The sequence below is a fragment of the Amia ocellicauda genome, chromosome 12 (genome assembly GCF_036373705.1).
Source record: "Amia ocellicauda isolate fAmiCal2 chromosome 12, fAmiCal2.hap1, whole genome shotgun sequence".
NCBI lineage: Eukaryota > Metazoa > Chordata > Actinopteri > Amiiformes > Amiidae > Amia > Amia ocellicauda.
In genome coordinates this window covers 3375692-3398678 of record NC_089861.1, presented here as the reverse complement: position 1 = coordinate 3398678, position 22987 = coordinate 3375692, and the positions used below count along the sequence as shown (strand labels likewise).

Here is a 22987-nt window from a genome sequence, read left to right as displayed (position 1 = left end):
AGCTGGTGCGATCGGGTCATGCGCTGTCGGCCCATTTCGCTGCTGAATGCTGGTTACAATCACACTTACAGAGTGGACAGTGAGTGCAGGGTGTCGAAGGCGCCGGGGGCCATGGAGGTGACCTGGTTGTCGTAGAGGGAGAGAAGCCGCACCGAGCTCAGGCCAGTGAAGCTGCTGTTTCCCACGCAGTTGATCCGATTGCTCCTCAGCATCCTGCGGAAGAGGGAGACGAAATTGATTCAGACTTGAGCCCGAGACGAGAGGGGTCTGTGTGCCATTCTATGCATTTTATTTTTTCTCCAGATGAGAGAAGCCTAATGATATTTCCTCCTTTCCTTCTTTCAATTCTCAGCTTCCAGACCTAATCTGATGAACGCGGTTCTTGAGCACTGTGGCCATGTGGGTAATCCATCAGTCCCCACATCCTATTGAAACAACGGGGGGGATTAGTGTGCGGCTCAGAGGTAGTGATATTTAGAGTTGCCATCATGATAATTAAAAAGGAAAAAAGTATTTCACACAAGCATTCCCTCCTGTAGTTTTAATGATATTAACGTGTTAAGTCAGTGCGACGAAAATATGCACACTTTGACCTTATCTCATGTATGAATCGGCTTCCTAGCGGTCAGCCCTCTTCTGATTTATCACAGTGACATTTCCGTGGTCACCCCCAATGAAGCACAAACCAATCTCCTGGACTCACTCTAATTGCACAGTATCGGGGTGGACCCAGGCGAGGGGAACAACTTCCACACGCCCTGTTTTCACAGCTTACCAAATAACGTTGGGAGAAACACAAACTGATGCATCGCTGCACCAAAAATGCACCGGCCGGGCTCCTACTCACAGCGTGCGCAGGCCGTTGAGTCCCTTCAGCATCCGGGAGTGAATGTTTTCCAAACGGTTGCTCGTCAGGATAAGCTCGTTGACGCCGGCCGCCCCTTCGAAAGCCCCCTCCTCGATGTCGGTGATCTTGTTATTGCTCAGGTTTCTGAGAGAAAGGGAAGAATTCAACAAACATGAGATGAACAACAACAGCAACAACAATGTGTGGATGGCCTGGCCTAGATTTTACAGTAGATCTAAACCATTCAAGTGAGTCGTACAGTAAAAAATTGTGTACCGTGACAGAGACATCCTGATACAAGCTTCTAGTTCCAAAGGGGCCACTTCTGATGTGTTTTCATTACTAGTTAAGGTGACCATGTTACTCCCTCATCTGCTGACCAGCCCACAGACATAATGAGGACATGAAGGCCTTTTGACCGGCTCCCGTGTACAGTTCTGGGCTCCACACTTCAAGAAAGATATCGCTGCTCTAGAGGCAGTTCAGAGGAGAGCAACCAGACTTATTCCAGGTCTGAAGGGAAAGTCCTACTGAGAGACTGAGGGACCTGAACCTTTTCGCCCTGGAACAGAGGAGACTACATGGGGACTTGATTCAAGTCTTCAAAATTATGAAAGGCATCGACCACATCAAACCAGAGGAGCTTTTCCAGATCAGCAGGGACACATGCACCCGGGGACACAAATGGAAATTGGGCTTCAAGGCATTCGAGACAGAAAACAGGAGACACTTCTTCACACAGAGAGGCGTCACAATCTGAACAAACTCCCCAGCGATGTGGCTGAAGAGACAATTTGGGAACATTCAGAAACAGACTGGATAGGATCCTTGATCACTTAGTTATTAATGGACACCAAACGAGCACGATGGGGTTATGTTCTTATTATAACACTGAGAGGTGAACGTCTGAGACTCTGGGATTGGACACATGGAGGACATCTCTCTCTAAACTGCCCATGTTGAGGACCGTACTGTTGGCGTTTGCGGTTGTTTTTGTGGGTATTGGCTACTGGAGGAGTCTGGGTTTTGGGGGAAAAGAGAAGTTACAGGAGATTACCAAAAAAACTGCTTTTGAAATGTCTGACTCAGTGGATGCCCTGCTGTGCCGGCACAATACCACAGCGGTCTCGACGCTGGAGCTGTCCGCCCGGGCTGAGGGAGAACTCACTGTGGAGAGAGCTGCCAGTTTCGCTCTGCCTCACCGCCTCGGCCCGGCGCTCTGTCACAGAGCGCTGAATTGATTACACGGTACAGCATGGCGCTCGCATACTGTCCGACTAATAAAGTAACAAAACGGCAGGACAGGAGGAGAGAGAAAGGAGAACACTTAGACCAGCGTCCGTGTGTGTGTGCGTGCGTGTGTGTTGGAAAGGGACAAAACAGCAAACACTTATGGAAGACTCTTCCTGAGAGGAGGCTTACATTTTGCGGAGCTGGGGCAGTTTTTTGAATATCCCCGTCGCTTCGAGGACCGTGAACTCGTTGTTGTTGAGCCGCCTGGAAGGGGAAAGAGAGAGAGGAGAAGTTCAATCAATCACAAATTCATTCCACCTGCCTTTCAAGGAAGTCTGCTCTTGCGCATTCATATGAAATTGATGCGTCTATAGGTCCGAACCCAACAAATAGAAAATGCCTGTAGTGACAAACATTTCAGCAATTTTAGAGAAATTTCAGGTTTTTAACAATAAACATGCTTGTAACCTGAAGGTTATTTCCATGGCAACATTTTTCACGGGCTGCCTTATCCAATCTGTTTGGGAAAACCTTGGGGGAGAAGAAAGTTTGGTTTTGAAATGAATTCAATGTCGATTTTTAGGTTGCGAAGCTGCGCCCGGCTGTACAGTTATTCAATTACCTCTATACGATAAGAATTATTTTCCCTAATAGGAGAGGGAATCAATTTGTTTAAAGCAAATACATCTTACAGAATGCACTAAAAGGGAAAAGCATTTTTTCACTAGCGACAAACCTTTCAAAAGAGGAATCTGAAGTGGGGGAATAAAAATAGAACAAGGTCACTTTCCCTGCGTTTTCACCACATTATCATGCCTCGTAATTTAAACACAAACGCCGGGTCTTGCACAGCTCTGACTCGGTTCACACTACAAACTCAAGGTTAAAACAGCATTGGCAAGAGAGCAGGGCCTCCCAACAAATGAATCGGATGTGCCTTCCCTCCAATTGGCTTTCAATTAAGGTTAACCTGACATTGTTTATGCAATGCTCAGCCCCTGGTGCGTTATTCAGCGCACTCCGATGCTATGAAGATCACCCATGCCTGTCCTTTATATACACCTGAATACCCATGCTTCTGCACAGCTGGCCTGCTAACAAATGCAGCAACATGTGTGTGTGTTTGTGTATGTGTGTGAAATCCAATCTCCCGTCTGCGCGCACTTACAGCTCGGCTGTGTACTGGGGGATGTGATCTGGGATCTTGGTGAGCTTCTGATTGGAGCAGTCCACCGTGGTCCCCTCGCAGCGGCACTTCTCGGGACAGGCCAGGTCCGCAAAGCAATCGCCACCCAGCTTGGACCGGTAGTCCTCCGTGCCTGCAGAAGATCAGACGCAGACGTTACCCACAACCCCGCGAGAAAACCAGCAAAAAGCGACTGGGGCAGGCGCTCGGCAGTGGGGAGGAAGAGGAGGCTGGGAGATCATGAGACCGGGGGGTGGGAGCGACAGGGCGGGAGAGAGGACAGGGCATTCGGTGTTCAGATGTCAATACAAGACAGAGGAAGACGCGTTTTGAAGACCTGTGACAGTTTGCACAGGCCTTGAGCTGGGTCAGAGGACAGAGGAAGTGGAATAAACAGGACAGTTTGCAGTTTCAATGAGTCGGCAGCATTAGCGAGAAGCCTTTTCCTGGTTAAAATCTTGGTGGTTTAGTTCTCTCTACCCCCGTACCCTGTAATTTGAGCCACCTTCGATTTGAAATATTTAACTTGCATCGTGGGTTTGCCTTTGACATTGAGAAATAAGGCTATATTGTTCTACATTATAGAAGGTGCAAAATGATGCTCGGGCTCATCTAGGCCCGTCTATAGAGGGCCTGGACACAGAGAGGCTGTCTCTTGCGGCTCGCCATGCTGAAGAAGAGTGCAAGACGCTCCATGGTGCTTGAAAGAACCATGTTTTACTCATACCTCGCAACCACATGGTTAGATCAAGCACAAAGGAAAACCCTGCTGAATTTCCTCCACTAGGCCAAAGAATGCGTGGGGTGGTGGGGGAGGCGGGAGAAGGAGCAGGACAGACAGACAACAAGGGAGGCGGCAGCCATTCGGACAAGGTAGGCGGGTTAAGCAGTGAGTGGCCCGAAAATTGCAGCAGTTGTTTGTGGTCAAGAGAAGCCAGAGTTAGGACTTGGGAGGTTTTTATATGACTGTTATTAAAGGTACAAACGTTGGCTTTTTAAGACGACCCCCAAATAAGAAAAGCTTCGGTGTGCGCTTGTCAAAACCTGCCCCACTGAGGTTTTTTACTGGTCAGGTGACAGATCAGGGACAGAACAGTGGGATCACAGGGACCAAATCAGGGATAGCTGGTTTTACTGTGGGGGGGGTGTTACTTACAGCCAAAATGATGAACTCCTGAAACAGTAAAGAGAGCCAAAGAAAAGGAAGAAAGACAGAGCGTTTCAGCCCCAGAAAAAGCAAATTAAAAACAACAACAGAAAACTGATTCTCATCCCCAGAGTGTAGTTTGTTGTGATGCTTTGTTTGAGAAATCCATGCCTTTGTGTTTGGAGAATAAAGACACTCGCACAGCACATCCAAACAGCGTCCATAATGTTCCAGCAGGTTTTCTAAGTGATTTGTGTTCTTGAATCTGAACGAAGGCGAGGCTATTCGACACGCCTCGCCCCGCCAAGATAAACATGCCTCGATCCGGCTCGGGGGGGGAAACCCTGAATATTTTATGGTATCGGTTTTTGCGTCTCATTATCCAGTGCCCTCAATGTAAACTCCCTCAGGACGTGTTTAATGAGACACAAATTAGACGCGGTCTGCTAGCAGTGACTCTGCAAAGCACCGAACACAGCAAGCACACAGCAAACAACACAACATTCATTTAAAAACGACAAACGTGTGAATAGTTTACACTCAGTGCGGGTTAATACGGGGTCGTTATTCGGCAGAACGATTCTTTAAACAGGAGTGTCCCTTCTTAAGTGTGCAGAACATACAATAAGGTTAGACAGCTTTCTCTGCGGATCTGACAACACTTTCATGACTTATCTACATCTTAAAGAGCAACATTTTGGATGGAGGGGAAAAAATGAAAAACTCAAATGAGTGATTGTATTTTACTTTAGGTTGCAATGTCTCTGGTCTGAAGGAAGATGATATTGGATATTGGAGATGAACACTGAAGAAACAGTGGGTTAACTTTTAGATTAAGTAATAATACTATTAATAATAATAATAATAATAATAAAATCAAACAAGATATGACCCCAAACGTAGAAGTCAAGAATCACCGAGTCCAAGAATAGTTTATCGTCCATAAAATCGCTCTAATTTCTCTAAAGCAGCTTAGCTATACAGATGCCAGAGCATATAAAAAGGCCAACAGATCACGAGACTGAGCTGAGCACAAACACGGTCCGCCATTCCTACCCACCCTGAGGTACATGTTCCCAAGATATCATGTTTCACATAATTACGATTGTTTGGATTTTTCACTTCCATAAATCAAATCGGGAACCGCAAACAGCGATGTTCAACGGCCGATACATTCTGCTGACACTTGGCAACCATCATAGAAAAGTCGCACTAATCTGCTGCTATGCTGTTGTGTGTTTCAGCTACCCACATTACATCTTTACACCGAGGGTTGTGGGGGTGTGCAACGGGCTAACCAGCCACGAACCAGGAAGGACTCTCTGGGATCTTTCAGGAAACAGCTGGATGAAATTCTAGGGCATCACCTAGTTATCAGCACTACAAACGAATGATCCGAATGGGCCTAGCGGTCTCTCCTCAGTCTGAAAGCATCCACTTTCTTCAACACTTATCTTTGCGCTGTAATGTCGCAGAGACATCAGTGCCACACATCGGTGCATACAGGCTTTCTATCTGACACCACGGGGGTGCACTGTAACCCTTTGACTGGGAAATGGGAAGAAACTTTATAACTGACTGCATCAAAACTCTTTCCTTTGAAATTTTAAGGCATAAGGGGAAAAAAACATATTTCTCTTTAATCTAAAGCAGTGTTTCTCAGTCTGTTTTGGCCCACGGACCACTCAGCCAAGGCAAACTTTTCCACAACGCTCCCAACCTCCCGCTGCTGGAGACAAAACACATTCGCTTATCTCTCAATACCAGTAATACACAATTATTCAACTCTGTCATTATTTTAGGATCAACTTGCATTGGCATAAGCCCGTGGACCGCCTGGAGGTCCGGCCTGGAAACACTGGTGGTCCGGGACCACACTTTGAGAACCACTGGCCTAAAGTAATATAACGTTGTGTGGCATAACTCTGCAATGACAACAGCAACTAATGCTGACTGACAAAAGCGCCCGGGTCGATACGACTGTTCACTGGCATCTGCATGAACGCTGCTGTGAGTAAAAACACGGTGAAGATCGTCAACACACACCAAGACAGGGAGGAAGCAGAGCTACATGCGGAGCCCCTCGAGACCGTGGTGAATTGAGTCTACTGGTCAGGAGGACATGAATGAAAATTGCTCTAGTAGGCGATTGAAAAAACCCAAAATAAAACACAACATGCATTAAATTCCTAAAACCTACAAACACACTGAGATTGGGTACGGGGTGGGGGGGCAGTGTGTGAGGTGGGGGAGTGAGCAGGGTGGGCAACTGCAGCTGGGCAGGCCTGTACCAGAGGCACACCTACCTGGAATGAAATATTGTTCTTTGGCTAAACGAGAGAGAAGACAGGGAGAGGGAAACACACAAACACAACAAAACAAAAAAGAGGCGGCTGAGTTTTGGCAAAGCAGAGGACAGAGACGGACGTTCAGGCTGACTGGTACTCTACAGCGCAGTCAAATCCTTTAAGTGGATAACAATTCAGACCTAAATGAGTCATGATCTAAATGAAAGTCTCTTAACATAAAAACAATTATGATAATAATCATGATAACAGTACAATAGCTACTACTCATAATAACAGTAACAAGTGGCAGGAAGAGCAATTGTCATATCACTTACAGATTTACGTGGGGAGAAATTGAAGCATGTATGAGAAGAGAAAACAAAAAACAACAATACTACACAATCCAAAACACAGAGAAGAACAGAGGAAGAGTGAAATTTAAACAACAGCCCAATGACTGACTTAATCAAGGTCGAGCGCTAAATCTGCTTTGGTTCAATCTTTGGGCTTGGGACGTCGGAAGAGAAGAAAGCAGGGTTAAGTTATTGTTGTCTGTGTGTAATCAAGTAACGGCGTACATAAATATGAGTGAAAGAGCAAGCAAGAAAGCAGACACACAATCCCAGAAAGCAGACACTATATTTGATCACATATTCATAACTCTCTACATACGTCTAAAATATGACTAACAACCGAGTATTCCTGCACGGCGAAAACAAAGATCTACATGTCTGTCGTACATCTCTCATTTTGAACATTATATGGGGGGGACTGTGAAAGAGGACCATCTTTACCTGAGCATCTGAACTTCTTGCTCTTAATTTGGCCGATCCTCTTGTTGGCCAGCCGGCGGGGGCTGGTGCATCGAGCGCCGCTGGTCTCGATGGGATTCTCGTGCAGATAGTCGGCCAACCACTTCAGATGGCAGTCGCAGATAAACGGGTTCTGGGCCAAGTGCCTTGAGGGAGGAAGACGGGTCAGACATGGTCACACGCAGGAAGTGTCTGCGTCTATAGAGGCAGTTCACCGGCAAGCAACTTATTCCAAGTCTGAAGGGAATGTCCTACTGCGAGACTGAGGGACCTGAACCTTTTCACCCTGGAACAGAGGAGACTACGTGGGGACTTGATTCAAGTCTTCAAAATCATGAAAGACATCGACCACATCAAACCAGAGGAGCTTTTCCAGATCAGCAGGGACACACGCACCCGGGGACACAAATGGAAATTGGGCTTCAAGGCATTCAAGACAGAAAACAGGAGACACTTCTTCACACAGAGAGGCGTCACAATCTGAACAAACTCCCCAGCGATGTGGCTGAAGAGACAATTTGGGAACATTCAAAAACAGACATTAATGGACATCAAACAAGCACGATGGGGTGAATGGGCTCCTCTCGATTTCTTATGTTCTTACTTTCACGTTTTAGTTTTATTTGATGATTCAAAATATTACACCCACAGAACATTGCAGAGTCTGAAGAGAAGTGTTCAATTAATCCAGTCAATTAATTAGCCAATTAAGGAGGCAAAATCTGGGTTGGAACAAAACCCCGGAGACATCAGGGCTCCCCTGGACTAGAGAGACCACCATCTGATGCTTAATTCATGAAGGAAGAGCAGTTCTTGCCAAACTTTTTATTTAGTTATTTAGTTAATTTAATTTATTTTCCCCCAAGAGAAGTACAATAAAATTGATTTCACATAGGAACTGGCATATGGTAGACCTTTTCTTTTCAATTTGAACCAAGTAAACTTAAAATAATTATAATAAAACCCTGAGATTATGAAATACTAGAAGAGATGTGATTTGAAACTGAGCTGGTTGATTCAGCGAGGGTAGGTTAAGATCCGATCTCTGTGAGCGTAACCCGAGGCCGATCCTAACACTGTTACTGTGAAGAGATGTGACAGGATCGTCCTTCCTATCACCAAGCTGCTCTCATACACTCTCCACTTAAAACAATAAAGTGGAAGATTACACGTGACAGGAAACACGCGTGACTCACAGGGTCTGGATGGCCCGGAGAGACGCGAACGTCCCCTTGGCGATAGTCTGGAGTTTGTTGTCGTAGAGAGAGAGCAGGTTGAGGTTGTGCAGGTCTTGAAAGGCATCGACACGCAGGCAGTTAATCTTGTTCGCGTTAAGGAGCCTGTCAGGGAAGGAAGGAAACGTGAGGAATTACACAATCGGCCCGTGCGAGCAAAAGCCGGGCCGACACCCAGGCGCACTGCTCATCTGTTAGCGCCGAGCAACTTACAAGGTCTATTAGACACTGCCGTCGGGCTGGGGGGGAAAACATTTAACAAATCAGCCTTCTATCGCAAATATACTTCAAACTTTGGGAAATACAGAGCGCATTTAGTTACTAGAGAGCTAGAAACAGAAAACAAAAACTAACAATACAAAAGGTGGATATTAAAACACATTAGGTGTATACTTAATAGAGAGAGAGATAATTATGATATCAAATACATCAATCAAACAGATTCCCTCTCTCATGATATGTTCAATAAGTGCTGTATCTTGATATTCTGTGGATGAGCCCCAGCTACGTGTTGAGCGATGATTCTAGTGATCAGACACTCTCTCAGGAATGCAGGATTACCGTGGACGGATGACACTTGTGCTTGTAGTAATAATACCCTACATCCCCTGCGGCCGTTACTACAGCATTCCTGCAACACTGTTTGCCACACCGCTCTTTCCATACCGTCGAGCACCTCCAACAAAACCTCTAAGACGCACTGACGCAACGCTAAAGAATGACTGTGGGGCGATTTGGGTGCGTTTTATTCCATTTCCATCTACATTCCCTCTCATGAGAGGCGTGAACATTCGCTCGGGATAGTAGAGGGACACCTGTGCGCCAGGGGGATTAAAAGGCAAACCATCCTTTCCGGTCATTAGTCAGATTCGCCACAATGGCTCCTTCCTCCTCGTGAAAGATTTAAAGCCCTGCAGAGGCTTCGCACAAAGACGGCATTAATGTCTCAGCCACTGGTATTTTGATTTGCCCGGGACGTGCAAGAAATGAGGGGAACTAACGATCCTGGAGGCTAGGGGTATTGACTTCCTCCCCCACGCCACCCATTTCACAGAGGATATCCCCCCACTCCCCAGTGCCGTAAAACCGACCACAAGATGACTGAATCACCTCCCCCCAACAGCCGCCAAACGCTGCCCGTCGTCTTCTCTCCCTCCTCCTCCATAATCAAGTCATCTGGCTCGAGTCGGAAGCCAACGACTTCCACAGAAACTCTCGCCGGAGATCAACGACGAACTTGCGAACAAAGCCAGGCTGCTGCGTCGCTGGACGCCTTTTATATTTCAGTCACGTGCGGCTCTTCTGCAGCATTATCGCCCCCGCCGTGTCTCCTGCCACGGCCCGATACACATATTAATCCAGCGGCGCTCCCTCGCGCTGCCAGAGATGGGGCCGGTTGATATGACAGCTTCATCTGGCCTGGGGAGGAGTGGGCAAGAGCCAACATTTCGACGCCTTGCGCCCAGGAAACACTCACATGCGTACATAACGGTAAAGTGATACATAAGCGATATTAACATGCTTCGAATAACGGGGGGAAGGAAGAAAACATAAACCTTTCTAAATCATTTTATTATTATTATTATTTTTAATAGCCCTTGTGGCTTTCATAGTTTAGCTCAATAATAAATGGGCTTTTAATTAACCGTTAAATGTTTTAGTGTTTTTACAGTTGAAGTATATTTCTATAGCAGACGGCTCCGATGCTGTGATTGATCGACTGCTTTATATCTGTTTTCCTGATATTTTAAGTGCTTTGTGATATCTGGTTATGAACGGCGCTGTATGAAATAAAGACTATTACGATAATTGTCATTATACAAAATACAGTAGATAAGCTGTTTTTAATGCAACATGTTATTATAGCTATTCCTGTGTTGACAGTAAACAGTAAGTGTCATTATAGACAATAATCCCTCTAAATGCAATTCATTAACAGGCCTGTGGTGTCACTGTGCCCTCGGCTCATCGACAGCAGGACTGGAAGTAAAAAATAAATAAAATAAAAATCCGCTCTCAGAGGGTGCTTTGTCTATATCGGTTTGTGTCGATCGCTCAATCTGTTGTTAGTGTAAATCACACTGAACCAGTGACATCACAAAATGGCTACAATAGGCCAATGTGGCAAAAATGGTGGCATGGACATGCAGGGTATGTACCAAAGCACCCAAAAAGTGGGATTTGGTTTTAATTACCTACCCGTAACATATTCTATCGGTATAGGATGTTCAAAGGTATAAAATGTGGACTTTTCCCTCAATACGGTCATTTCCCAAAACAGAAACGTTAGCTTTAGGTGAGGTTTAAAAACAACATCTCTCGTCACAGTATGTGCTCGGCGGGGGCTCACAGTAACTGCAGGGCGAAGAGTCCCTCGAAGAGGCCCTTGGGCAGCTCCGTGATCTTGTTCCCATACAGCACCCTGAAAGAGAGACAGAGAAGAAGCATGCGTTATCAGAGAGGGGAGCAAAACCACGGCGGAGGAGCACACTTATTCCTCACTGCGAGTTACGGAACGCGGCGGCAATAATAATTTATTTCATATTTAAAAGGTTTCATTCTCTCGCTCTTTTTTAACCTAGTAATTATGTTTTTATTTCTCCTACGCGGGGTCCTTCTTTCAGCACAGGCTGTATTTCATAGCCAGTGTCTCGCAGAAAGAGCTCCTCGGCGTATATAAACAGTTGTATTCATATTTAGAGAAGCCCGTTTTTGAAAGGTGTTCCCGAGAGACTGTTCTGGGGAAATACCAGCGGAGGAACCCCATCCCCCCAGACCCTCGCTTCATTAGGATCTACTCAGCGGAGGTGCACTGTGAAAATAACTGGTAAGTGACAGCAAGTGGAACGGCACTCCGAAAACACGCTAAATAAACACGCCGGAGAAAATATAAAAAACAGGTGTCCCCACGTGTGGGAGACAGGAGTACTCGGGGGGTCAGAGAGCCGTGATTGTGCAGAAGCTTGGCACGATACTAGGAACGCCACCGCTGGTGTTGTGATAACCCTGACTCGTGCCTGAGTGACGGACAGCGGCCTGCCGCTCTCCATGGGAGGGGCGGCTGAGCCAGTGGGCCGCGGAGTTTGATCCGGGTTGGCGTGGCGAGTTACGGTTCTCTGGGGTCCTGAGTGTTTCTGTGAAGTTGTCATGTTGTCAGACAGAGTGTGTAGTTCACGGAGGAAGAGCGCACAAGATCGGCCCTGTTTCACGATCGCCCAGCGTTGCAAATCACGCGCTTGACAAACGTGGGGGGTGATTTACGCCGGGACGCCTGTCTGCTCTTCAAGCAGACCTCTGGTGAAACACACATCCCTGGGAAAGGTGCCTCTAGAGTTTGAGCAAGCAAAGACGAAATAAACGACTATTTAAGTCACAGAAAATTAGGTCTCAAAATAAACAAATTGGCAAACAAATGTATGACATTATTATACTACAAACATATCACTAAATGCAAATTGTTTGCTCAAAAAGCTACTTACAGGGAGTTGAGGGAGCGAAGGCCCTGGAAAGCGTCTGGAGCCACTTCTGAAATCTGGTTATTACTCAGGTCTCTAGATAAAAAGGAAGATGTCATTAAATACTTCGATGCACCGTTCCCTCCCTGCTGGCAAATCAAGAACTCAGGACACTGAATAGTTTGACAGGAACGCAAAGCAATTTCCTCTCTTCTAACATGTTCTCCACAGCCTGTCACGAACCCTCAACCATCCTCGTTTCATCGTTATAACAAACTACGAAACACAGATTTGACGGCAGCGGGTGAATCACAGAGTTCGTACACAGAGACGAGCTCAACAGGTGTTTATATTTAAGAAATCTGAAGCTTGGCTGGTGTGAAAGAGACATTGAAACAAGTGGAAACATCACAAGGAGGCCTTCATCCAACACAGGCTGAAGATGATGATATATAAAACACACACACACTCTTACTAGTTTCAAGCAAGTGATATGCCATATGGATTTCAAGGAGAACACATTTTGCCTTTTTCCTACATTGATTTTACAGTAATATTACATTACAGCTTAAAAAGGGAGCCGTTTCAAGCCTGGAAACCACAAGTTATACTTTGTTTTCTCTAAATAAGATTAATTCTCATGCATTCGATGAAAAATAACCCCTCCCAGGCTACAGCTTGTGCCACACTTGTGCAGGGCCTGCGCCGACTGCGGTGTCAACGCGCAGAGTGGTTTCAAACGCACTTCGCTTACTCACATGCGTCTCAGCTTCTTGTAGGAGGAGAAAGCGCCAGGGGGGATGGCTTTGATGGCGTTCTGCTCCAAACGGCTGCAGAGAGACGGTTGTAGATTGTGAGACAAACATCTTGGGTTGAAGAACCGATTCATGCAACATACATCATCTTTTTTTTTAACACTGGAAAATAATAGAACTCTTTAAGCTGTCTCCCAAACAGGACAAATCCTGTTATGTAAACCATAAACACATGCAATTGAGTCTCTACAGATGCCCCTGATGGTTAAATAAATAAACGAGTATAATTTCAGAGATCACACACTTTTACAAACTCTGGTGATGTAATTAACTCTTGCATTATATTAATACTCACTTTAATTTTACAAAGAAGCATGATATCTACATTTATTGCTCATAATCTTGGCTAATTGTGTCTGTTCGTACCGGTGTATTGAGACAGTGATTAAAGCAACCCGACTCTTTGATTTCTGCTCATGTGGAGTTTAATGGCTACAGAAGTCTGCGAGTTGGTTCCATGGCAACATATTGTTAGGATCAGAAACCCTTTATCGTTTCAAACGCTCGGCCACACTGCTGCTTTTCCACAAGGCCTGAGAGGGAAGACTGCGGGGTCTTAATGAGGATTTTCTAGAACAGGGATTTATCACCTGAAACGCGCCGTCATTTCCCCCGATATTAGAAGAATCCTGAGAATCGCAAAAGGATTGTTTTGTTAGTGCAGTGGCGTTGTTGCTTTTTTAATGCATACTAAAGAGCAGTCAAGGCAGTCGAGTCTCCCACACCCTGACGTGATTCGCAAAATGATTCTGCAGTTCTAAGGAAATGTCTTGACTTCATAATAATATGGTCTTGGTGAATAACTAAAAAACCCAAAGTACTAGCAATATAATTCATGAAAAACAAATTACACTACCACAACTACACAACAGAAAGGTAAAGTCAAAGCAACTGAGATCATTGAGACCAAAGCAGAAGAAATTAAAATGCAAATTAATCAACACTTCCTTCCTTCTTTTGCATATGTCTCAGATATAGTTTTGGTAGGCTTTCCAAATGTACGAACTGTACTGGACAGGTTTTATAACGCACTAGTTAGAGCTCATCTGGATACTGTGGGCAGTTCTGGGCTCCACACTTCAAGAAAGATATCGCTGCTCTAGAGGCAGTTCAGAGGAGAGCAACCAGACTTATTCCAGGTCTGAAGGGAAAGTCCTACTGAGAGACTGAGGAACTGAACCTTTTCACCCTGGAACAGAGGAGACTACGTGGGGACTTGATCCAAGTCTTCAAAATCATGAAAGGCATCGACCACATCAAACCAGAGGAGCTTTTCCAGATCAGCAGGGACACACGCACCCGGGGACACAAATGGAAATTGGGCTTCAAGGCATTCAAGACAGAAAACAGGAGACACTTCTTCACACAGAGAGGCGTCACAATCTGAACAAACTCCCCAGCGATGTGGCTGAAGAGACAATTTGGGAACATTCAAAAACAGACTGGATAGGATCCTTGGATCACTTAGTTATTAATGGACACCAAACGAGCACGATGGGGCGGATGGGCTCCTCTCGATTGTAAACTTTCTTATGTTCTTATACAGTCAGCAAACTGACTGAAGTGACTGCCGTGCATGATTTGCAAATTTGGCACAAACTGTTAAGAACATATAAACACCAACGCTCTGGCTTTAGTGCACACGTTACTAAACATACGCAAAGCACCAGGAGTACCAGGAGAAAATGCACCAGGCTGATCATGTGACCGGAGATCTGGTACATTTGTAGGAGAAGAGGACAGAGCAAGGACTCTCAGAGGTGAATTACGACAAGTTCTTATTCAGGACGAGTTTTATTAATAACAACCATTACTGTGAGTGGCTATTCAGCAATATCTATCACTACAGTCTGCCGTGGGCGGCCATTGAAAGCTGACGGATTCTCTATCTTGTCATGTCGGCCTTATCGTCTCTGGGCTGCGGTCAATGTGGACATTTTTTTTTAAATAAAATAGTCTTTATGACTTTTTTCAGAAGGAAATGGCCAATATACACGTTGAGCTGTAAGACCAGGCCAATTGCAATGAGTCAGAGACAGATTTGCCGATATTGTTTCTCTGCCAATCAGTTTCTCGTTGAAGATCTCAGTTCTATCTATCTATCTACATTGTTCTACTAAGAATCTAATTCCAGAACTGCAACACTTAAATATCTGCACGAAAGATGAGTCTCTGTGTCATTTCTGCAACATCCTCTGGTAAACGAAAGCCGAACACTTGCTCCGCATTGTTGTGTCCCATCCTTGACAGAAACGATCTATATTGACAATTTGAAGCCGCTTACTAGTTGACTGTCAGCAGAATTCATCACCATTGCCGTTAGAAAGACATGTTTTTAACCCTTCGCCTCCGTCAGGCATGGGTTGATACTGCTAAAGGTTTGTCTTAAGTAATGTCCGAGGGATTCGAAACACAACTGGCTGTGTTTCATAACTGCAGGACTGCAGTCAAATCTGAGGTGCTCAACCCTTTGACCAGTTTCTGGACTGACATTTCAAACACCGACCCTCACAGTAGCTGTATGTATGATCGACACCTTGACATCCCTGCTGCCTTCACTCTTACGGGAGTACAGGTCGGAGAACAGCTGTTTTTTTCATTCCCTTTCTTTAAGTGTCAGCCCTCTCTCCTCATTACTGCAGGTTATCGCCCCATGCGCCTGCCGAAGACAACGCCTTTGACAAGCGTATCAAGGTTGTCCTTCCTCAAGCACGTCGGAGGGAGCTTTTCAGATCTAATTTTGCAGACATCTGCCGGCACATGCTCCGTAAATTCAGATCAAGTCTTAAATGTCAAGATTACACTACTCTGTGTTTCAGGGGGGAAAAAGAAAACAAGGACAAAAGTTGGTGCTCCTAAATGTGCTGGAAAGGGCGAGGGGGATTTTGACAAGAACGCGATTGCTTACAGGAATGCAACCGAGTTTCAATTACGAAGGGGGGGTGTTGAAAAATGAATTGTAATCCGACTGAAGGAACTCCCGGGCCCCAAAGCTATTAGTTTGTTTGTTTGTTAATGTTTCGGCACATACACAGTCTGAGAGGAGTGTGAGAGGCCAGCAGCAGTTCCTGCATCATGATAGTTGACACTTCTTTACAATTACTTGTCTAACGGCTGTCTGAGTGAGGAAAGAGAGAGACAGAGAGACCGACAGCGAGAGCGAAAGAGACCGACAGAAAGAGAGAAAAGGACAAATGGAGAAACAGAGAGAGACACAGACACACACAGACAGAGAGAGACACAGACACAGAGAGAGACAGAGACACAGAGAGAGAGACAGCCAGCGTCGAGAGGTCGAAACAGAGCTGCACTTTATTCTACAATGTGAAAAATATGAACATTTACGAGCACAATTTTTCCCCAAAATAGCAAATCTCTATAAGAGATTTCCAGACCTGCCAGACTCAGAGAAAGTGCCAGTCCTTCTGGGAGAGGAGACCAGCTGCATATTACTGGCAGCCCAGTATTCAGCTGCCGGCCACAGCCTGAGGGACACAGTGGACACTCAGTCCACATACACAGGGGACACCCCTGGACACAGGCAATGACACCTATGCTACACCCAAGTATTATTATCAATATTCATTTCATGTTTCTCTGAATTATTGTTTAATTCTATTAATTTCAATTAATCAGTTAATTGTTTACCATACATATGTGTATTTATGTATGGAAATGTACATGTATATGTTTTAAAACTGTTTGTTATGTCACCATTGCTTTGGCAATACTTATTTCTGACCATGCCAATAAAGCACCTTGAATCTGAATTTGAATTTGACAGAGAGAGACAGAGAGAATGAGTCACAGAGAGAGAGACACAGAGACACAGAGGGCGAGAGACACACAGAGAGAGAACGAGACACAGAGACACAGAGAGAGAAAGAGAGAGAGAGACAGGGACAGAGAGAGACTATGTGCCATCTACGAAAAAAGACATTCCTTCATTGACTGGTGGTTGTGAGTTTGGGGGGGAGGTCTAATCCTGCACATGTTGCACTTCTCTAGAAATACTCTGCGCTGCCCCGTCCTCTCACCACCTCTCCGCGCTTCCTAAGCCCTAAAACAGCTGCCGTATCAGATGTCCCCGCTCAGAGTTGATTTCTGATTACTACCATGCGTGAACTGCGGATGACATCTCCCCTTGACAAGTGTAGCTGTAAATCCCGAGGTCTGACTGACAAAACAATCCCGAGAGTCACCGAGGACGTAAATCAGACAGATAATGAATTATATAAAAGCTGTCCTGCTCACAGCCAAATTAGGTAATTTCACCCATCTGTCAAATCAAGTTTTCCTGGAAATAAAAAACAGAAAAATCCTCCGGTAATAAAATTGTAGAGCTGAAATCACACAATATATCCTCCCAAAGACTTAGGGCCAGTTTTCTGTGGCTATACGTTAACATATCAATTTGGATTGAAGACAGAAATGATTGGCGCCTTTCTGCCAGGGAACATAATGATAAATGTCACTGGAGGTTTGCGCAAATCTGCAGAAACCAACCAGAAAATTGACAGGACAAGTCATATGATGTCAAGATAAAGATACTTTTTTTGGTCATTAACGTTTTCTTGTGGGGGTTGCATGTAAATACTCAAAACGAATAAATCAAGAAGCCGAGTGAGAGTTATGCACTATTTTGTGTTGTTAGATTGAAACGCAGGGCTCCCACAACGTACTAGAGACTAATCTCATTATAATAATTGTCTCTCGTTTGTTTAATTTTATCTTAAGAGACAGAAATAAATGTTTGTTTGCCCCTCTTCCTCTATAAAACCTTAATTAAAGCCTGTGTAGCTGACAATCCCCATAAATTACAACTCTCTGCAACAGTAATGATGGCAAGCAAACAAACACAACGAGGAAATTAATAAGCTTGTTTGCCGCTTAAATTGAGCCGTAATGGAACTGCGCGTCTACTGAATAGAGGGATTTTGGAAAACAGATCTCCAGCTGAAAAGATCCAGGTCCAGGAGGCAATTCCATGGTAGATTAATGTTGGGAAGCGTTCAATGAATGAGGGTAAATAAATTCACACAAACACCAGTGGAAAAACCTTCCCAAAGGGCACTGCTTCAGACACAGGAACTGCCCAGCCTCTCTCAATATCCTTGAGAGAAAGAAACAACACAAAAGAATGAGTCACTGATCTAGCTGACCTGATCCAAACCTTTGTCCTGAACGGTGATCCAGCATCGCAAAGCCAAATCAAAATACTTCCCAGTATGCACCATTGTGTCACACCAACAGGGCAAATACGCTCTCACCCCAGAGTGGCTACTCCACCAGAGACGCTTTTTCTCATTGGCACGTCGCCATTCAAGCCTATGTTCAAACGGGACGTTATATGGACAGATGAACAGAAGTAAAGGAAGCACCAAGATCTTACATTTCCGTGATGGTTTCCGGCAGGTTGGTCGGGATATCGGTCAGGCCTTTTCCGCGACAGTCCACGATGTTGTTGCTGCAGGTGCAGGAGTCCGGACACTGCAGGACGCTGCAGGACTGCGGGGAGTGATGACCTGCGAGGGACGAGGGAAAACCACGATGAGACAGACAGTCGCCGCCGAAGAGGAATGCTCGACGGGCGGACAGACCTTGAAGCAGAGTTATAGTCGAATGAAACCCTAACTCATCTCTAAGGATCGATATAAGCATCCAGAAGCAGTGCCCCGAGTTTAGGAAGTGACTGTGTCGGGCACTGCTTCTTACAGTGGAACACAGATGGACGTATGAGGCGAGTTTTGACATCCTAGACGCAAAAGGATGCCATTTTCTATAGAAGATACACAAACAACACACTCCAACGTCAACTTGCCTTCTTCCTCATCTTGAAAGCAGGAATTGGGGGGAAAGAGAAAGAAAATCACGTATGAATGAATGCACATCTTCAAATCAGGTTTTCCGGATATGTATCCAAGCAGACAGTATCAAATAAGATGGGAAAGCATTTGATACATTCAAGGCAAGACACATATTTCACATTTTATACTTTAAAAGGAAAGGAAAAGAGAGAGGCTACTGAAATGACAGCGCATAACATTTTATTGAGGGACAATTTTGTTGGACCTGAGGGCCGACTAAAACTCCTGCACCGATCCAATATCTTCTCAAAGGCTCTGATACCTGGAAAGACACACCGTATAGCAACACACTTCTACCACCCCCTTCAAGAACCAGTTGTTCAACTGAAGCAATGGACTCAGGTACACAAAAGCTCTTGAGAAGCCCAGACCTGCACAGATTGAACACTACCCGATGGATACACATTGGACTGAATTACCAACCTTAGCGTTTCCTTACCTGAGCACACAAATTCCTTCTTCTGCACCTCGGCTACGTTGTGGCCCCTCAGGTGGGAGGGTGCCATGCACTGCGTGTAGAGCCCCACGCGCGGCCTCTGGCGCAGCCAATCCGAGAGCCAGGCCACGTTGCAGTCGCAGTACAGGCTGTTGGAGTGCAGGCGGCTACATGGGCAAATAAATAAGACTCACAGAGCTGCGAAAGATGGGGATTATGACCCCTTGCCTCTTTTCATTTTGTCGGTGCGTTTTAATTGGCTTGTCGAGTCCGTGTTGTGTTTTAGTTAACAGCAGCGCAAACGCCGAACGTTTGGTTAAAGTCTAAAGGTATACAATGTGATGCTGCAATGACATCATCGCTTCTCCGCGCTTGGTTGATTCTGTGGTACTGCAAACTTGGCAGAAATGACTCGGGCTAATACAATACAATACAATACATACAATACACACATAGAGATTTGATTTCTCTTTTTTAGAGTAAATGGTTCCATTTTGTCTATAGGACGTCGGCAATAGAGACCACAAGCCCCCAATTTATCAGTTCCTCAAAGTCTGTACATCTTTTGGTTCTTTAGAAATCACCTATATATCCACTTAAAAGGCCACTTTAATTTGCAGCTGAACTGTACCAGATATAAAGTATATAAAACAGCCGCTTCACATTGTGCCATGACGTCTGCTGCGATCACAGGGAAGTGAAGGGATTAGGTTTGTCGTCCCTGGGGACCGATAGCTGGGACAATTCCTGCGATTAAAAGAATAAGCCCCTGCAGTAGCCGGCTCTCGGGAAGGTGTCTTTGTGTAGCCAGGGACCTTTACAACATCATGGCTCCCTTCCAAGGAAGCCCAAAGCACTTTCTGCTATTAATAAAATATCGGACCAGCCTATTCACTAAATTAGGTAAATTACTTTAGAACGGCTTTTAGGTTTTCTTTCTTTCCTTTTTCTTTTTTCTTTCAGAGTAAAGGGCCGCACAATACTATAAATAACACGCTCCGCTCGCCGCACTCTCCGTGACAGAGTAATGTCATTGCAGAAGCTTTCAGCTGATGCACTCAATCTTAACTCAATAACCATAATGGATATTAAATCGCAGGGTTTCGCTCAGAATGCTAATTCTACATTAGCAAGATTGTCTGAGATTCGGAGACGGTTAATCCATTCTTTCATTTAAATATCATTAATTACACACACACACACAAATCTATCCATCTAAATATCTATATATCCATATCATATATATACACACACACACATATATATAGTGTTATTTTAAAAATGTGCCATTTGTAAAACATAGGATGTTGCAGTATTGTTGTAGTATTCAAATTGTGCACACAATACACACTTGCATTTCTTATGTTAAATCACTGTATTACACATACATATATATATAGTTTCACATACACATTTCTATTTTTTGTTTTATAAATTTCTTAACTGACCATTTTAAAGTGAACTCCTACTCTGTCCAACAATACTCACAAGGTGCGCAGTTTGGGCATGTGGTTGAAGCTGGCCACGGACAGACGGGTGAGGTTGTTGTTGTTGAGGGTGCTGTGGGGTGACAAGAAACAGGAGAGTTTTATTGCATCCCGGTCCCGAGCTCTTGCCATCCTCAGAGGGTCATCAAAGCGCAGGTGATCTAGCACCTAGAAATGCACACCTTAACACCCATCCTTCACTCACTGTCTCCTACTGTCTGATTTGGTTTTGAACAAATGACAAATAAATCAAGTCTGGATCCCCTTTTAGAAGAACGAGTCGATTTCAAGGGCAACACCGGCCGAGTGACACGGATAGCAAAGTTTATGGACACAGAAGTCGCTGAGCATTAGCATTTGATTGCAACTGTTGTAGAGAGCATTTCGTGGAGGTTACATATTGAAGAAACAAAGCACAACAATGTTGCCAAATGAGCTACTAGAGTCTTGCGGCGTTGAAACATTTGTACTGCATGATTATGCCATTGCTAACTTTAATCTATACAATTCACGCTGCTGTTCATTCATTTTGAAACACATGGTCCGGGCTGCTCCGGCACAATCCCCGCGCCCCCGATTCAGTAAGTGCTGCAGTGCTGCGGAGCGGCTTTACGAGCTGGAGGAGCTCTAAGGGTAATTAGCTCTTTGTTATAAATCAGTCTGTTGGAGTCTTTTCTTAAAAAGGGCAATTACAATCTGCTGAGAGTCTGAAGTCGTCTTCCTTCTCTCTCGCACAAAGGAAATAAAACGGCACGGGTTCACCGCTAATAGAATATTCTCATCCCTCCACAAAAAAGTTTATCCAGAATGAAAGGATTAAACAAACCATAAAAAGAGAACAAAAAGCCCCAATTAAGCCTCTGCACTATTCACGGTAAAGCCGGAAACTACTTTTACTTGTAGGCATGGCTCTGATATAGGTTACAAATCTAGGCATCAGAAAGAGAGGGCAGAGAGATGTATTTGCTGGTCACAATTATAACTGCTGCACAAGCTACTGCAACACATCAGCTCAGAGTTCACGATCATTGTTTTATTTGACAGATCCAGGGACTAATGTTTCCTTGTTTCTGTCTTGAAAAGGATCAGGAAGAAGGAAATTATACTAATATCTATAAATAATAATAAAAATAAAGAACAAAAAGTTGTTTAGACCGACATTTTTGATTCCTTTCAAATATTTTCCAGGGGGAAAAGATCTAAACCAAACAAAACAGAACCAGAATACAAATGGACTGCAAAAGGACTTTCTGGATAACAGTCCCACTCTTCTGAGGGGATTACAATATAAACAAAACAGACGGTGGAGAACAATATACACAGAATTTGGAGGGGAGTCTGAATTGTCGTTTTAGCCGAGAAAGAGATGGAGAGAGAGGTGGGGGGGGGCAGTACTCACAGCACTTCCAGGTCACGCAGGGCTCGGAAAGCTCCATCCTCGATACAGCTGATCTGGTTGTAATCCAGTTGCCTGTTAAACAGATTAGGTGGATAAATGAGAAGGAGAGACGGGCGCCGGGCAGCACTACGCGCTACAGAAGCTCCCCGCAGCGAAGGACTGTGCCAGCCCCGCCGAGCCGGGCAGCCATTCCCTGGGAGATGTAGAGATATGAGGAAATAAATAGAGAAACTCAAGCTGCCTGTCCCTGTCACACACCATCCTGGCCCTGACTGCTGCCACAGAGATCTGTCTCTGTCCTCCAAAGTGCCTGAGCTGAGCCCACCACGGCAGCAGACGCAGAGAGAGAGAGAGAGAGAGAGAGAGAGAGAGAGAGAGAGAGAGAGAGAGAGAGAGAGAGAGAGAGAGAGAGAGAGAGAGAGGCCCCAGTAAATAATAACTGCACCTTATATTAAATGCCACAGGAACGCAATTTCATTACATCAAGAAAAAGCTATCCATTAAAAGCTCTCGGCATCATCTCGCTGAAACAATTTCATTAAGGTAAAGGACTGTAAATCACTTAATGTCACATGCATCCCCTTGGTGACCTAGCGAAAGCCATTTATCATAGGCAAGCAGCTGCATGTTAATTCTGCCATCCTCTGCAAGAAGCATGAGACGCAGAGACGCTCCAAAGTGTCTTTACATCTCTACACTCGATCGTCTTTTACCGCAGTCATTCCAGAGGTGTGCGGCACGAGCCGGGCCACAGGACGGGGGGCAGGTACTTTGGGACAG

General features: G+C 45.0%; 1 protein-coding gene across 2 annotated transcripts in view; it reads right to left on the bottom strand.

Moving 5' to 3' along the window:
- The window catches only part of slit2 (slit homolog 2 (Drosophila)), a 124541-nt gene that overhangs the window by 26076 nt on the left and 75478 nt on the right, over positions 1-22987 (bottom strand). Inside the window, exons 6-19 of one of the 2 annotated variants that reach the window (XM_066718089.1) lie at positions 22208-22279; positions 20810-20881; positions 19325-19488; positions 18411-18543; positions 12962-13033; positions 12228-12299; positions 11099-11170; positions 8710-8853; positions 7496-7659; positions 6720-6743; positions 3249-3399; positions 2270-2344; positions 848-991; positions 70-213 (exon numbers count right to left, since the gene is read on the bottom strand). In XM_066718089.1, the coding sequence (XP_066574186.1) occupies positions 70-213; positions 848-991; positions 2270-2344; positions 3249-3399; positions 6720-6743; positions 7496-7659; positions 8710-8853; positions 11099-11170; positions 12228-12299; positions 12962-13033; positions 18411-18543; positions 19325-19488; positions 20810-20881; positions 22208-22279 (1503 nt within the window). The remainder of the gene's footprint in view (positions 1-69; positions 214-847; positions 992-2269; positions 2345-3248; positions 3400-6719; positions 6744-7495; positions 7660-8709; positions 8854-11098; positions 11171-12227; positions 12300-12961; positions 13034-18410; positions 18544-19324; positions 19489-20809; positions 20882-22207; positions 22280-22987) is intronic. The other variant, XM_066718090.1, reaches the window with a different exon arrangement.